Source organism: Hoplias malabaricus, chromosome 6, assembly GCF_029633855.1.
Source record: "Hoplias malabaricus isolate fHopMal1 chromosome 6, fHopMal1.hap1, whole genome shotgun sequence".
In the NCBI taxonomy this organism is placed as follows: domain Eukaryota; kingdom Metazoa; phylum Chordata; class Actinopteri; order Characiformes; family Erythrinidae; genus Hoplias; species Hoplias malabaricus.
This window is the reverse complement of record NC_089805.1, coordinates 465,821-483,122: the sequence shown is the minus strand read 5'-3', so window position 1 is coordinate 483,122 and position 17,302 is coordinate 465,821. Positions and strand designations below refer to the sequence as shown.

Here is a 17,302-nt window from a genome sequence, read left to right as displayed (position 1 = left end):
GGAGCATGTACAAAGAAAAGAGGATGGGTCCCAAGATAGAGCCCTGAGGTACACCACATGTAATAGATGAAGGAGAGGAAGACTGTCCTGTATTAGCAGATTTTAACAGAATTTAAGACCCATTTTTCAACAAAACAGCACTTAATGCTGCATCTTAAATCTTGACAGCAAACAGAATTTTGTTGAATTCCTTTTATTGAGTTAATCCCATATTTTTTAGTAAACGCACATTCTCCAAATCATTCTTTCAGCAAAAACACCTTAAAAACATAGCTACATTCCAAATTCCAGATAGCAACTTGACTTTTCAAGCAGCATTATGTTCACCCCATTAAAATTCATTCAGATTGAATATTGTTTTCAATCTGAAATGACAATTGGGGGAAACTAGATGAGACCAGTCCAAAAATACATGCTGATGGAACATATTAAAAAACAGAATAAACTAGCAATCTTTACTAAGAATAAACTGTGAAAACATAATTTGGGAATTATTAAAACCCTCCCACATACACTGTGAATGGCTTATTTTGGCAATGCTAAGTAAGTTAAATATGCTTATTAAGGTAGAAAACTTTCCTGTAACCCAATCAAAGACAGAATGGTCCACTTATAAATCTAAATTTATGTCAACATTTTCTTTCACAGCACAGTTTAATTGTTATTGCAGATATTAACATGTTTTTAAGCATGCAATTAGCAAGTAGATTCTTTGCTACTAGTCTCTAATTTATAAACACTTATCCAGTTTTAGGTCACAGTGCATCAAGAGCCCACCTGGGATCACTGGGCACAAGGCAGTATTAAAATTAAAATATTTAATCTAAATTTAACAGTGTTAAAACAATCAACACAAATTATTACACTGGTTTTTATTTAAGATTATTGTGTCACACCAAGATTGGTTAATTGCATAACATTTTGTGCAGTTCTTTTAAGGGAATTATTTACACGCAACAACAAGCATTTCAAAGCCAACTTATTTAATAATGTAACACATTTATTCAGTAAAAATTATTATACAACCCTATATGCATATAAAACATGTAAAGCACAATCTAAGAGTATGTTAAACAGAACTCAACTGAAATAACAATGTATTTAAATACCAGGAGCTGACAGTGACACACCTGAATAAACATGAAAAAAAAAAAAAAACAGGACAGGAAAGGAACTGCAGCAAACACAATGCAATTTAACAACCTTTAACAGCAACAACTAAACAATAAAAAGGAGATCAAAAACAGATAAATTAACAAGTTTTAAAAAGAGAGATAAAGCTAAACTCTGCCATTTGTAAAGACCACAAAAATCCCATGTTTTGAAAGTGTATGATTATAATTTTAAAACCTACAGACATTGCAAACTGAAGTATTAATCTGTGTGTTGTTTACAAGTATGACTTCTTTCTGCAGACCATTTTGTTGTAATTGCAGTATTCAGGAAGACACTTGAAGAGCCACGTTTACTTGTTCTTCTAAAATGGCAAAAAGAAATAGAGTAAGTCCACACATTTTTGTTGCAAGTAAATGCTGTAAGAAATGAGACAGATTTGGATTAAAGAATGTACTGCAGACTGTACAGTAAATTGGATGGAAAAAGTAAGCACAACTACCTTTTCATCAGAGTCTGGTCCAGGGGTATCTATTAGAAATGGAACAGGAATAAAGATGCAAATGAATCTTCACATTGTCAGCAGTATTTGCCTTTATTTTCTATATTAGGGTGGTCTTATTCTTGTTCATGTTACAAATTTAATTCAAGTTGAATGGTTAATACAGATGCAGTGAAGTACAACTTACCAGTAGATTTGAAGGTCCAAAAAAATACTTTAATTAAACCATAAAGCACAAGTGCTACAGCAACCATTGCCATAGAGTCCTCAACCGATGGAGCACTGACACCTAAACAAAAAGACAAAAAGACAAATTAATATTTTTACAAAAACAGATGTTTATTGCTTTAGGAATTGTTTATTTATTGCATATATAAGAAATCCCTTAAAAAGAAAAAACATTATACAATCTCACAAAGGCTGTCCAATCCTGCCTTCTGCTCTTCCTCTCCCTCGCTAAGAAATCTTATCACAATAAAATCATTACGTAGCCTTTTACAAAGCAATAACAATAAGCACAAAGGCACTCATCAGATTTCTTACTTACCAATTATGTTCAGTGTAGTGTTAGCCCGTCTAGATCCTCCTTGATGAATAGCTATGCAGCTAATTTCACCTCCTCGGCCAAGCCCCAGGTTGGCAGCGTCCAGCTCGAGACGAGTGCTCTGGCTGTAGGTTCCATCGTTTGCCTGCCTGTGGCCCGTTATGCTGCCTTTTCCGAGGGATCGTCTTTTCCCTTCAGCTCCTATGAACTCCCAGCCAAGTTCCAGAGAAAGAGGCACAAAACCAGAAGCTTCACACTGAATTGACACCACCTGACCAGGCACCAACAGTGGAAGAGGGGATGGGTAGATGGCAAGAGATGGAGGCTCTGGGAGGAGTACAAATGGCAAAACAATAAGACAAGGAGTAAAAACGACCTTGATTACTATATTTGTAAGACAATAACAAAGCCTCATATTTCTTTCTCTCTGAAAAATAATCTCATGAGGCATAGCTTCACATGTAAATCTTTAACATGTATACGGATAAACAAAAACAAAAATGGCAATCAGTTCTTTATTTATTATTTAATCTTTGTTAAATTGCTGCTAAGCTAAGATAAACATTCTCCAAATACCACTGTTCCTGGTGGATGCAGGGAGAGTGGAAAATATTTAACTGCAATATAGTCCCAAGTACAAGGTATAAATGAGGCATGTATCTGAGGCAATGTCACAAAAGCCTTACCCACTACGTCCAGTTCTATTGCCACCTGAGCCGAAAGGTGTGGTAGATATATGGTGCAGATATATGTCCCAGAATGCCTCACTTGGGCGTCTTTTAATACCAGTGATGCATTTCCTGATGCATAAAGTGTGGCAATGTCCAAATCAGCATCTGTCTCTGAGGTCTCAGCAAAGCGATCGCTCTTGCCATCATAGGCCGTAATTAGCCTTCCTTCACCCCGGAACTGGTAGCGCCATTCCACAGAAAAGCTAGAACCATGAAGTGGTGAGGATGGGTCTATCCAGAACCCACAGTCTAAAAGAACTGGCTCCCCAATTCTAGAACGTATTGACGCAGTTTTACTGGAGACACTGAGGATTACTGCAGAAAAAAAGAGCCATTAAATGCAGTCTTAAAAAATTCCCAATCTACAGATCAATTTCTTAAATAAATGTAGACTATTCCCTAATTTGGTCACTTAAATGGGATGTGTTATAGCCCTTTATCCACAAGTTAACACAGTTACCTGGGGTCTTAATAAAATGTCTGTTACATGCTTTTGTCAAATACCACAAGGGTCAAATAACACAGCCTGTCTAAAGAGTCAAGAATGACACCATGTTTAAGCCATTTTTAATCAGTCTACATTTTCAGTGCTCACTGTGTTTCTTATTCTACATTTAACCGTCTATTCCCTCATATATATCTGAGTCATGTGCTGTGATTAGAGAGTCTCAAATAAGGAAGAGGGATAGCAAGGAAATGCCTGCTGTATGTTTTCAGACTTGGGCAGATCTTAGCTCACGAGGTTGTTTAATTTCCCAATTTGTGGGTTGATAGGACCTCAAAAAATAACGTGGTAATGCACTGAAAAAGTGGTTTACTTTCATAATATGTCCCTTTTAAGGTGTGGCATAAGTAGGATTAATATTAATAAATAGAATATGTTGAGTATATATTTATTCTCACAGGTGCATACACGATATATACCAGATTTATGCTAAACATGCAAAAAAAAAAAAAAACACCCTACCACTTGCATCCGTAAAACCTGATGGAGCTCGCATCACATTGGACATTGTTAGTTGTCCATCAATGCCTTGTGCTGCCACAGAAAACCAATCAGCAGCCAGGTATGTGGGGCTTTGTGCTGTCTCTGTGAGTGCTTCTGCCCACTTGACCATAGATGCTTGGGGAATTAACGGGTTTATTTCACACTGGGGTTTGTTTAGAGAGCCTTCAGGTGGATGGAGAGCAGAGCTGCAGAAAGTGGCAGCAAGATCTAAGAAGTTAGAAAGTAGTGTACAATTATTGTGATGTTTTTGTCCCTAAAAAAGTAAATAAATAAGTAATACATTTACGTTTATACGAACCAGTCACATAGTAAATTCTGGATGGGTCAATGTCTGATGGAGGTGTATGTTGGGCCTTCTCACTCTCTGGGTTTGTTCTGATGTAGATAAGGGACTTCTCCTGGCTCATTGCTGCCGAAAACCCTCCTCCACGGCCTGGCTTCTCCTGCACAAACCAGCACTCCAGTACAGAGCATCCTGAACTAGAGGCTGTCACCAAGAGACAACATGATCTATCATGCATGCACTATGTCACTTTTGTGTTCAATACTACCAGTACAAAGTTATTTTAAAAAGAAGGACAGAAAAGTAGGTCATGTAAAGGTAGAATTACATCGTTAGTCCTCTGGTAAGGATCCTAAAAGGGTTCATGTTATTCTTATATTAGTATCTCATTTGCCAAACAGCGCAGTCAAAGGTTTACCACCGGACCGCTGCTGATTAAACAGAGTTTTAAAAAACAAAATGCCACATTTGAGCACTTTTCCATTCACAGTCCAATTTACACTTTTTTCCTTCATAAGGTTCTTTTTGTTATTCTTTATAAATAAGATTAGTAAATAATTTTAATCAGCACAGTGTCTACATTTTTTATCATTTAATCATTTTATATCAGGCATATACTCATTATTTTATCTCTCAGAGTTGTTGGTAATATCCCAGTAAACAAGGGACGTCCCTGGACGTTCAAAATAGGTCTAAAAGTAGTCTGTCCGTCAAGGACATATTTTAAACGTCAATGGACGTCCACAATCCATCTTAATAAGTTAGTTAAGTGGTGACCAATCGATAACGTCAGTGGACGTCCAAAACGCGTTTTATACAAGTCATTTATTTCGGGACCAATTAATAACGTCAATGGACGTCCAAAATACGTCTAATAGTCGTCTTTTCAATGTCTGTGTTTGGACGTCTTTTCAACTTTCATTTTCAACTTTAAGAGAACGTTGATTAGACGGCAGTCATTACAACGTAGAATCAACGGCTAAATGTTTACTGGGGTTTGTGTTAGTGTGTTTTCCAGAATAAAAGTCTCTGTGAATGTAAAATCTGTGTGAGGAGATTATAAATGAGTTCTATCCGGTAAAGGACAGCAGTCCGATGGTGGACCAGCAGTGGTCTACAGTCAGTGGTGTGCTAGTGTTTTTATGACAGTGGACCGATATGTGTTCGCTGTGTGGGGTGTTATTAGCATTACTTACCACCGATGAACAACGAAAATGTGACGATAGCAATCTTATAAAGTGCAGAGATGTTGGACATGTTTTCTCCGCTGGTTGTTTGTGGAATCGCTAGTACGGGTTTCCGGGGCCACAAATAAAAAATTACCGGACTTTCCCCAAAACACATCAAACATTTCGGTTTCACTTATGAACGTTACTGCGCATGCGCATGACTTTCCGCCCTTAAGACTGAAGTTAGACACTTAAATCACATTTATAATAATTTATGGGACTTTACAGCCAAAGGCCAAATACGGTCAAATAGTTTGCCGTCAAAAAGCAGCAAAGATAAAAAAGATAAAAATGCAATATTACGCTTGAATATCGCCACCAGAGGTCAGACTGGAACAACAATGTAATCCCGTTACTTTTTTTTTTAAAGTCGGTTCAATATGGAAGCACAATTTGATGAGGTATGCTTACGTCATTTCGAGAGTCTGTGTAAATATAAGCCCGCAGCTGTTGTTGTTGTTTTAATATTTGTTCCAGCCAGTATACTGTTCCACCGGAGTAAAAAGGTTGACACACCACACCGTAGACCACTACTGGTCCAACATCGTACTCCTCATTTATAACGGTCCTGTCCACAGGATATAACTGTTTTTGGGAGGTACAATTGCACTAAAACCAATATGTTAATTCTTTTGAACCCTTAGTTAACTGACAAATGTACAACAAAAAAGGCCCATGTTTTCAATGACCAACTTGATTGTATTTTGGAAATCCTGATGGTAATTTAGCAATATTGAACAAAGTTTACAGAAATGCTCAGTAAGTCTAGGAAAACATGTGGTACTGTCTTATTTTAGTCAAATATACATTTACTTGGATTATTTAAGGTGCTAAAGTTCCAACTTTGACTGGAGGGAGGGGCTTATGCAAATTTGGAATTTCTCATTAGTTCAAACGAATAAATCCTCTGCTGATACCACAATATTACTTCACATGACCATTCCTCTTTTATATTTTTTGGGGAACGATTAGACACGCTCACACACTCAATTGTTAATCCATCGACCAACGTGTGTTTTTGGACCATGGGAGGAAACTTGAGCACCCGGGGGAAACCCATGTGGACATGGGGAGAACACACCACACTTCTCACAGTCTCCCGGAGCAGGATTTGAACCCACGACCTCCAGGTCCCTGGAGCTGTCTATCTGCGTCGCTACTTGCTTCACCGCCATCCTGCCCTGCACTGGAAACATTTATAACAACAACAATAATAATAATAACAACAACAACAACTTTTTTTATATAGAGCTTTTCAAGAATCCAAAGCACTTACAAAACTGCAAAAACAAAGAATATCAAGAGAATCGCAGCAATACAAAAAAATACAAGACAACACAAATAACAACGAGGTATGTAGTGGCAAATGAACAACACAGGGCCAGAGTGTTAAATCAGGTCCCAGAATTAGCAGTCATTGTAGATAATGGCAATTTCAGCAGCCTGAAAGTGACCACTGCGTTGAGCACCAGAGAGAACACTCAGCGGCACGAGGACGTGCTCACCACGGCTGTCACCAACAGCAACCAGGGCAGGAGAGGCAGCAATAAGATGAAATGGCATTGACATCTTACATATAGGTGACAGTGGGATATGCCAATGGAATTAAATGCTTTTGTTTCTGTGACAGTGGCATTGTTGATGTTTTTTGTGACATTGGCATGTATTGTGAAACATCTGCCAGTAGCCTATGTTTAACAAGCACTTGGATGTTTATATAGGCATCTCTCTTTAAAGTTGGTACCAAATATCCATATGCTAGTTAAACATAGGTGACTTAAATTCTAGTAAACAGACCTTAAAGCCGAACAAGTGACATGTTGAAAACATATAGCAACCCATATCAGCACATAGACCAACGTCACTGTGTTCACAGACCACTGAACTACAAGCTGTTCCCATGCTAACATCAGGATAAATGTCTGTTTCAGCACAAAAAGCTAATTACTAAAAGTCATTTGTAGGTGCCCGTCTCTACTGGTAAGGTGGGTGATACATCGTATTGGCACAATTTACAACACTGCATGTCAGGTACTTGAAAGCTGACATTTTAACCAAGACATTGACATTCTGAATTAGGCTTATAACATATCACCATTCATAATCCAGATTTCCTCTATTTTTGTTTGTCAGGGTTAGGGTTGTCTTATTGGTTTTTATATTAACAGCTTCTAGAGGAAACAAACGTCTGCTCATTTTAATTAATTTAACTTGCAGAAAAAAAAGTGAAACGTGGCCTGGCACATTAAATATTTTTTTATTCCCAGAAAAGAAAAGAAAAAAAACGTTAAGCAATATAAACAGATCACTAAACCTTAAAAAATACTATAATTATTTTTTTCTCTGTATAGGCGGTGTTGTTTTTCTTGAAATTAAAGTTACAGAAATGTGATAACAGAAGGGTCTTTATTTTAAAATGACATAAAAGAATGCCTTAGTATTAAATGATTGGCACATTCAGAAGGTGTACTTCCATTTTTACATGAAATTGGTGAAGCATTCTTTTTTAGTAAATTTAGTTTAAAATCGATAAAAATGTCATCATTTAAAACTTTTATTTTGAAATGCCACAATGTCTTGCTATCTTCGTGACTTGGGGCTTTTCTTTTGAAATCAGTTCACCTACACGCTCTTACCCTAACGTTCAGGTAAGATGTCGATGTCACTGTCACCCGAATATAAGGTGCCGATGCCATTCCATGTTATTACCGCTACTGGAGGGCAGCGCCATGCGAACTTCCCACTGCCAAGCGGTGGCATAACGACACGCTTCCGGGTCGAAACGGTAGCATGTAGCTCCGGTGTTAGCAAATCTATTAGCCACTGTCAATGGGTCCCTGGTCATCATTAGTAACAGACACAACCCACTGGCAAACTTCTCTGTCCACAGTTCAAGCTGAAGGTTCCCCACCGCACACTGATAACCTCATAAATAAACACATATACAACACAAACCAAACTAAATGACCGAAAAACAAACAACATGAGCAAGACACGGGGAGAAACGGGAGTCAAACAAAACACCAGCACGCTCCCATCTGCAACTGATGTCAGACAATTTATTTATAAACATAATTGTGAATTCTTTGTTGCATAAACTATCTGGACCATCAGCACTATTAAATAGTGTCATGTATTTTTATATTTCTAAAAAAGAACCCATCAGTATTGTGTATTTTCATGATGTATTCAGATAGATAGCAACAGGTATTAAATATTCTAATATACTTTGGTGTAAATAAAGTTAAGCATGAATTTGAGTTGTCTGTTTATATACTTTATGTTAAAAAATCACAGCCAAAATCTCAGTCAGTACAAGGTCTTTTCTAGGGTTAGATTAATTCCATAAATCTTATGCTTTTACCCCAAACCTACAGAAGCCCAAGAGCACACACACAGAAAAAGTATTCCACATAATCTGTTTTCTGCCTTTATTTTATAATAATATAGAAGCCCTGAATGGTGGAAGAGAAAACAAATCTGTTGTTCCAAAGTGGTGCAATATATGAGAAAGCTTCTTTCTAATTCTCAAAGTATGTTTATGGACAATCAAAAATCAAACTTATTTATAAAACCTTGTGAAACACTGACATCAACAGCAAAAAAAAAAAGAAACACACTTTAAAATAGTATTAATTAATTCAAAAAGCATCTTTATTTTGATTTATGTGATGTATATTCACAGAGTGGAACCATTTTGGTGTCAGTATAAAAAATGATCTGTGATCAGAACATTCCTTTTCTGTAGCGGTGAATTAACTCAGACACATCCTCCTTGCACACTTTGATCCAGCCGTCTTCTCTCATGTGATAAACTGTGAAGTACAAAGACAAGATGCAGTGAAATGGATGTTCACACAAAATAAAATTCATATACTAACATCTCCATTAGAGTACTGGTGCTTACTTATTAACCATTAGATGTCATTTATTGTAATAACAAAAGCAATACAAATAAAATTAATATTACTGTAATTAAATATGAACTCTTCCTCAGTTTGTTGGTAGCAACTAGAGAAGTTTGTGCCCTGAAGGAAATACCAGTGTTTGCAAAGCAACAAAAATTGATACAGTGAGTATTAGATAGACTGATAGTTGTCACATTCATTCACAAGATCACATTCACTCTCTCTCTCACAGACACACACCTATGAACACTTCTGAGTGGCCAACCCACTTACCAATGTGTTTTTGGGCCATGGGATGAACCCGGATCACCCGGAGAACACACCAAGCTCCTCACAGACAGTCACCTGGAGCAGGGCTTGAACCCACAACGCCAGGTCCCTGGAGCTGTGTTACCACTACACTGTTGTGGCACAGTAAATTGTGCAACTTTAATAAATTGAGTTTACCTCCGTGAACATGAACTCTAAGAAGGCCAAGCACAAATTCATGACGACATAGTGATATTTTTCCCAACTACAGTATTATGGGCAGTGGGCAGAGCTTTATTTGTCGATTGTAAATGCTCCCTTTTTAAGTTTAAACATGCCATTGTTAGCGTGTAGGAAAACCTTTCTCTTTACTCTCTCCAAGCTCTGTTTACACAGTGGGAAGGCAGAGGAGGAGAATATGCTTTATGAGCTGAGATCACTTACGGTTGACAACTCCACCAGAGTAAGCGTCTCTGTGTGTGGCGTGAGCAATCCCACGGCGGCCAAGCTCATATGCTTCCTCCACTGTCATATCCTCACGGTAGCCACTGTCTACTACACCATATGCATAACTGTTCCCACAGCCAGTGGAAAACATCCGTCCTGACAGGCGTGTGCCATCGTCATCAACATAATACAGACCTGGACCCTGAGTGGAAAAGCCAGATATACATATAATTATAAATGCACAAATGGAATATGATTATGGATTTTTTTTTGTAATTCTAAAAAATTTGATTGTATTCTTTCCATTCATTATCAGATCAAACATTTGTATATAAACAAATAATAAAGATATGCCTTTCAATGGTAAAATTCTCTCTCACACACACACACAGTCCATGAATGTTTTTGCAATTCACTTTTCATTTTGCTATGGGAAAATAGGAAAAGGGGAAATTAACCACTACAGTAATCCCTCGCTACTTCACGGTTCATCTTTCGCGGGTTTTTTGAAGGGGGCTTTTTTATTATTTCCATGTATTAGACGAGGCCTGTAGGTGACACAATATATCATTTACAAGTGTTTCTTACGTACAGTACGTGTGTTGTTCACGTCCACATCCGAGTGAAATATACTGACGCTAAATCACAGCTTAGGAATGACTCTATTAAAGAAACTGGTGGGATATCACATGTAGTTCCAGCTGAAAAACATTATAGAACGACTGTTTAATGCAAAGGGTGGGGTGTTAACAGTAACAGGGAGGGGTCCAAATACTCGTTAAATACATAAAAAAATATCTGTCCTCTACTTCGTGGAAATTAATTTTTCGCGGATGGGTCTTGGAATGCATCCTCCGCCAAAAACAAGGGATCACTGTATTCTATTTTCATTTTGAAAATATTTTCATACACACAAACATAAAATGATTAAATTATGACAATTATGTCATGCCTTCTTGTCCCAGCCACAGATCATGCTCCCCATGGAGAGGCCCATGCCTCTATAACCAAGCATCATGTTGGACAGCAGCTTGGAAGCTGCCGACACTGAAATCCTTTCCTTGTTACGTAACTTGTAAAGCCTGAAAACACACAGAGAGAGAGAGAGAGAGAAAAACATTAATTGAGATATCCATGCAGAACTACCCATTCAGGAATAAAATGAGCTGATATATGAATTCTTGTGTGTCCTTTGCATGTAACGTAATGCAAAGTGAAATAAGTAGGTTTAGATTGTACATGATACAGAACCAATTATGTGGTTATAGGAGTAAGAATTTGTAAAAACAATTTTAAAATAACAAAGGCACAATTATGGAACACTTGAAACAAAAATTTAACGCTGAAATCACAATTTTTTAACTAAAACAAACTGTTAGTGTACGTATCCTGTACAACACAGAAAGGGTTCTTTCAGTAGGGCATCAAAAACGATCCCTGACAAAGTCAAAATGTTGTGGTGTTCCCTGTAGTTTCCTAGCAAAAGGGCCTCAGAAGGCAGACAGAGTGCTGCATGGTTGGCATGTATCCAGATGTATCCAGCGGCATGAGGCTCCAATGCCCAAAAAGTGTCCAACAAAGCAAGTGTGAGTTCCCAGCCCAGTGATAAAAAAGGAAAAGAGTTATTGGTGGATGGTGAGCAGAATATGCTGTTGCTGGCAAGGAATTGGTACTAAAAGGGAGAATAAAATGCCAGTCTTCTCGGCAAAATGGCAGGTCACTGCATGGCTTTGCAGAAGTGTAAAGTAAAGTTTAAAATAAGGCAGCACTACGTCACTGATGAAAGCTCGCTTTCCTGGCTCCTTCAGCCCAATAGCAGGAGTAAGGAGAGAACCACCATATTGGGCCCACAACAGGGAACTTGCTCAGTGGCCAGCAGTGGTGAACATGAACACAGTGGCACTTATAAAACAGCAGAGAAGTGATGCATCAGTCTTTGACATCCCCAGATGTGTGATCTGGCTAGAGGATGCAAGCATTTTTCTCTCCCCAGTGACGGAGGATGATATAGTGTTGGTATATCGTAAAAGATGGAAGACAGAAACCTTGCCCCAATAGTGGCAGAAGGAGAGGTGGCGGTGCAAACCTCAGTCCATGTCTCTGACAGCATAAGAGTGAAATATACTCCAGCTGCAATGGAAGCAATGTAGGCCTCACACATGGAACCAGGGAAGTGAGCAAACCGTGCCCCAGTGGCTGCTCCTATAAAAGTGTAAACAATGACGGAGAAAGTAGGACATTTTCCCACCTCGATTCTTACTTCCGTAAAACTGCCTGAGCATTAAAGGAGACACCACTTCCTAAATATCAGATATAGCACACATATTAACAGGGATTATTTAAGGGTAACTTTATACGTGTTTACCCCAACTAACCCTGAGTGCACAGTTCAGATTCATGTCCAGACAAACCTGCACTCTTTAGCCAGAAGTCTTTCCCAGTACTGACAGTCTGCTGCACTGCCAGACATGGTGCCCAGCAGGTACGGGTTGATTTCAATCACCTTATTCACCTCCTTTGTTGCTGAAAAACACAGAAACAATGAGATTGGTGTCAGTGGACCTTTAAAATGATACAAAACATATATTTATTACGTTGACATAAAAATCATCCATCTTTCAGTTTTCCATTCAGTATTTTGACATTTATCTGATTTCTTTTGTTCATTTTTAATATTGTTACATAATTTGTCACCGTGTTGTGTCAAAATTACATATTCAATGTGTTTGTGAGGACAGGTTTTATGCGAACAAAAGCAGAATGTATTTTACAGTTGCATCGTACTGTGATGTGTTTTTACCAATGTAACTTCCAGCTGAGGCCCTAGAGTCGACTGCCACTATGACACCATGGCGGAACATGAAAGCCAGCGTGGTGGTGCCATGATTCATGTCAATTGAGACCCCATCTTCACATTTGCATGACTTTAGAAAGGTTGATGGCTAAAAGATAAATGAAAACATAATTAAATATTCCTTTATGTTTAAATGTACATAGTCAAAGAAGTACTCAGATCTATTTTGAGCTTATCACACATAACACCATGTTAAAACGCCATAAGCCACAGATGTATATGTAACTCAACAGCAGTCTACGGTACAGAACACCTGAGTTTCAGTGGGCTTCGACCATAATAAAACACTCGCGAGGCATAGGTGGCTCGTTTACAGCATAATTCAAAAGCTGGAACAAATTTTCACGATATTTATTACTTACGTCAACTCCAACTGGAACAGCGAATTCTTGAGATTTGGCCCCAAAAGTGTAGTGACTGGGACGGTCCACGAGCTGCGTTTGCCTTAAACCAAACTGTCTTCCGAATCCGGAAAGGGACGAGTATCCACTTACGTCCAAAAGAGCCATGCTCTATTTAAAACAAGAAATAATAGCAGACCACTGCAAAAGCAAAAATAAACTCCGTAAAGAGAAACGAACCAGTTTTGATTTCATATATTATCTGTCAGAGCATGACAACGCTTTCCTTTTGAAACCGAAAGGACGGGGTGGTGGTTAGACTCGTGTATTAACTTGTCTTAGCATTCTCATAAAAAAAAAAAATTAAAAAAAAGAAGTAATCTAGGGGGGTGTTAAAATATACAGCATTTTTGTTTGTAAGCTTTTGTGTTGTATATTAAAGATTTAAAAACAGGACTTTCAAAAGAGAAAAACAACTCACCTGACAAGCTTCCCAGTCCTGCGCACTGACCAATGAAAAAGCTCGTCTGCACGCATCATCAGTTCACAGGGAAACGACTTGCCTTGAGTTTGCGCCAGTCCAGCAGTGAGGTTACGGAAGAGCCTTTGCTTTTCGGCGTATTACCACTCTGTCCTTTTAGATTATTTTTACACCGCAACAGAAGTACTGTCATTTTTTTAAAATAGCGAAATATTTAACGCAAAAAAGGATGATTATTAACAAAATGATTCACATTTATTAAGGAGAACCGTCGACACTGAAAAGTTGTTTTGAGTGTTTTTAAAACATCTCTGTCCTCACAGCACCGGTGTTTAAACATCATTAATAGTGTTAAATTAACACCGAGTGTAAAAAAATCAACCCTTGATAACTTTCTCAGTGTTAACATTACTAGTGTTGATTTAAATCTGGTGAATGTCTGTGTATTTCAGACACTGTAAATTAAAAATGTATTATTTAGTAAAGATTACACAAGCCTTAAATGTCTTGTGACTTTTATACTGACTATTTGTGCTTTTGGAAATTTGATATATAACAATGAAAAATATATTACACTCGTGGTGATGATGTTCATGTGTTGTGTTTAAACAAACAAACAAAAAAAAAAAAACCCTGTTTGGTTAAATTCTGCTTTTAACAGAAAAAAGAAACCATATACAGACCAGAAGCCATTAGGTCATTTATTACAGCACAACTGTCAGACAAAATATTCTCTTCAAACATCACAATTTTCACTTTATTTATTCACATGAATCTCGTTGTTTCTGCCTTTTTTAGGATGTTTCCATTGTCTGAACTGTCTCGTGCACCAGCTCCAGCTCCAAGCGGACCACCTTTTCCATCAAAACAGGAGTTGTACCAGACTTATATTTATACTTTTCTTGTCTGATGCAGAGAGAGAGAGAGAGAGAGAGAGAGAAAGAGAGAGAGGGAGTGTATTACTTACACAGGTACTAAGTCTTTCCTAACGTTTGATGTAGGATTAAGGGCTTTAGTGCATGTGGGCCATAAGTGTTCTGATACTGGGTAAGCAACAAGATATGACTGAATCTATATTGAGATTGTGATTATTCATAAAATACTTTTCAGTTTTTCCCAGATATATGCAATCTCACAAACTTATTTTTTGTTCTAATTGTGAAAAAAAAAAGAGGGGAAAATGTAGAGTCATCTCTACAATAGTTAGGGAGGCATTGTGTGAATTTCCCCACTGTAGGACTTATAAAGGATTATCTTAACTTATCTTAATATGCAATACAATGGAGACTATTCACAAACCGTGCTGTTTGCTACTGGAAAGTGGATAATGCAGTTTTAAATTCATAGTTTAAATCAGCAAGGTAAACAGGAATTTATTACTGTTTCATTAATTTAACCTAATTTGGGCATCTCACCTTTGGTCCTTGTATTCAGATTCTTTATAGGGTCTTATGTAATCCACCCCTTGCTTGTAGATGACGCATATGTCTATGTTGTTTCCTGAACCCAGGTCACTCATGATACCTGCATGGATGGCACTCTTCACCAGTGCTTTGGCCTCCTCTAACTGGAGGAGAGGGAGAATGGATAGTCAGTCAGTCATGTAGCCAGCATGACTGTATTCCCACAGCAAGTTATGTGATTTTGTGCAGTTTATCTGAATTAGTCATTTAAAGCAAGAAGCATATACTATAAGAAAATCAAGTACCTCCATTTTAGGTTTGAACCTATCCTCCAGTATACCCATAGCAGCTAAGTCACCGGATCCTAAAGAAACCCATTGAATCACCAGTGAATTAATTATACATCATATTATAACCAACATTTTTGTGACATGCTTACCCATGGCAATATATGGAACTTCGTTCATATTCCCATACGGTCCCACGTTGAAGATGTGGCTCCCGGTGCAGTCCACTCCTCCCAGTATAAGATTTGCTCCAATTCCACCCCGATACCTGATATAATACAGCATATGCAACAGGGTGATTAACAAAACGACAACAACCAATAACAACTTCAAAATATAAAGAATGTTTCTTAGAATATGCCAAGACGACAAGAGCTACCTGAAGAGCATATCCTGTAGGATGCTAGCTGCCATGATGACTCTGGGATTCCTGCCACTATTCATGGAGAAAATGGCAAGGTTGGAGGAGAGTAGCTCTGTAGTTTTCTCTGTGTCTGCTGCTGTTCCTGCTCCGCAACAACTAAAACACACACACATGAATATATTGAATTTATCAGGCATGTTGAAATTTAAAATAAAGTTCAGACCTTTTTACCATTTTGCTTCTTTAGAGAAGAAGTTAACTTATTGTACGTAATGAATCTCTGGATGTGTAACATAGCAATGTCCGCTATATAGTTAGCTTGTGTAAAATATATCAACTACACATTACTCATGAGAACTGTATCATTGCGGAAGGATGGACTGAAACATTAAACTCTGACTTTTTCATTGAAGAAACACCTCGTACTTCAATTACTATTTGAAAGGTCTTAAACAATGACAGTGTAATAATCAAATCAAATCAAATTAAATAGCGCCTTTTACAACTGACGTTGTCTCAAAGCAGCTTCACATAGTTTCAGAACAGAACATTTAAAACAAAGCCCAATGAGAGCAGCCGAAGGCGACAGTGACAGGAAAAACTCCCTCGAAGCTGGAGGAAGAAACCTTGGGAGGAACCAAGACTCACAAAGGGACCCATCCTCCTCTGATCAAACTATAGATTGAATTTTAAATTATCACCAATGAAGTGTCATTATGCTACAGTACAATAATAGTAATAATAGTGACATCAACCTTAATACAAAAAAACATGCAGATATTCGGAGTGGAGGTGACATTTAGATGGAGATTAAGTACTTACTATATGTTTGGAGCAATGTAGTGAATTTTGGCGCACATCTTGTCGGCCACTACTTCACTGGATGTGGCCCTTGTGTCTGCTCCCAGGACCACGCCATCCTACACACACACACACACACACACACACACACACAGCAAGAGATTGAACTGTGTTAATGTACAACTAATAATGGTTTAATCACTCTGCATTTTAAGAGTAAAATATGTTTATACCTTATACACAACTCCTGCAATTGTAGTACCGGTTTTGAGAGGTTTGGGTGCTTTGGTTTTTCCTTCACTCTGTGCATTCTCCAGAAACATATTTCTAAAAGGACAACGATAATATCATTCTAAAACGTTCAAGACGTTTCATGACCAAATAAATCATCTCCTCCATCGCCAGTTTCAGCACAGATTTCCTTTGTTAGTTTTTAAAACGTATGAGTTTAAATTGACGAATTAATTCATTATTTCATCAGAAGCATAAGGTGGTTAAACACTTTCGCTTTTGGTTAGTGTCGCTTTCTGTGCTGTAAAAGGGTTGTCTGCATATTTTCCTCACATTTACGTCGCCGTTTGTTTAAATATATTCACGGAAGCTTACCTCGTTGTGTTTTCGAAGTTAAAACCTGACACAGGTAGTTCCCAAACATGCGAGAGCGCCATGTTCACACACAACTGCTCCTGGTCCTGTTTTCCGAGGTCAACTGAGGGGAGGCGCGCGCAGTGCGATTACCGCTCGGTGTCTATTGGT

The 17,302-nt window shown here is 38.0% G+C and overlaps 3 protein-coding genes across 4 annotated transcripts; all 3 read right to left on the bottom strand.

The window, feature by feature from the left end:
• Positions 1–222: 222 nt before the first annotated feature.
• On the bottom strand, positions 223–5,562 carry tapbp.1 (TAP binding protein (tapasin), tandem duplicate 1). Its single transcript, XM_066674417.1, has 8 exons — positions 5,379–5,562; positions 4,198–4,386; positions 3,858–4,106; positions 2,846–3,205; positions 2,163–2,486; positions 1,803–1,904; positions 1,616–1,644; positions 223–1,477 (listed from the first exon to the last, which is right to left on the bottom strand). Exons 1-8 carry the CDS (start codon positions 5,524–5,526, stop codon positions 1,466–1,468), a joined length of 1,413 nt encoding a protein of 470 aa, XP_066530514.1. The 5' UTR covers positions 5,527–5,562; the 3' UTR covers positions 223–1,465.
• A 3,328-nt stretch (positions 5,563–8,890) lies between these two features.
• Positions 8,891–13,783, bottom strand: psmb8a (proteasome 20S subunit beta 8A). 2 transcript variants are annotated; one of them, XM_066674940.1, is made up of 7 exons: positions 13,692–13,783; positions 13,232–13,381; positions 12,816–12,957; positions 12,427–12,538; positions 10,968–11,097; positions 10,013–10,217; positions 8,891–9,226 (listed from the first exon to the last, which is right to left on the bottom strand). In XM_066674940.1, the coding sequence occupies exons 2-7, from the start codon at positions 13,376–13,378 to the stop codon at positions 9,138–9,140; spliced, it is 825 nt and encodes a 274-aa protein (XP_066531037.1). In that variant the 5' UTR covers positions 13,379–13,381; positions 13,692–13,783; the 3' UTR covers positions 8,891–9,137. The 2 variants fall into 2 exon arrangements, with proteins under 2 accessions (XP_066531037.1, XP_066531036.1); XM_066674939.1 differs by having other exon boundaries at positions 13,232–13,411; positions 13,692–13,733.
• Positions 13,784–14,379: 596 nt separating this feature from the next.
• Positions 14,380–17,301, bottom strand: psmb13a (proteasome 20S subunit beta 13a). Its single transcript, XM_066674937.1, has 8 exons — positions 17,153–17,301; positions 16,780–16,873; positions 16,568–16,665; positions 15,761–15,901; positions 15,534–15,649; positions 15,400–15,458; positions 15,107–15,258; positions 14,380–14,597 (listed from the first exon to the last, which is right to left on the bottom strand). Exons 1-8 carry the CDS (start codon positions 17,212–17,214, stop codon positions 14,486–14,488), a joined length of 834 nt encoding a protein of 277 aa, XP_066531034.1. The 5' UTR covers positions 17,215–17,301; the 3' UTR covers positions 14,380–14,485.
• Between the last annotated feature and the right edge of the window lies 1 nt (position 17,302).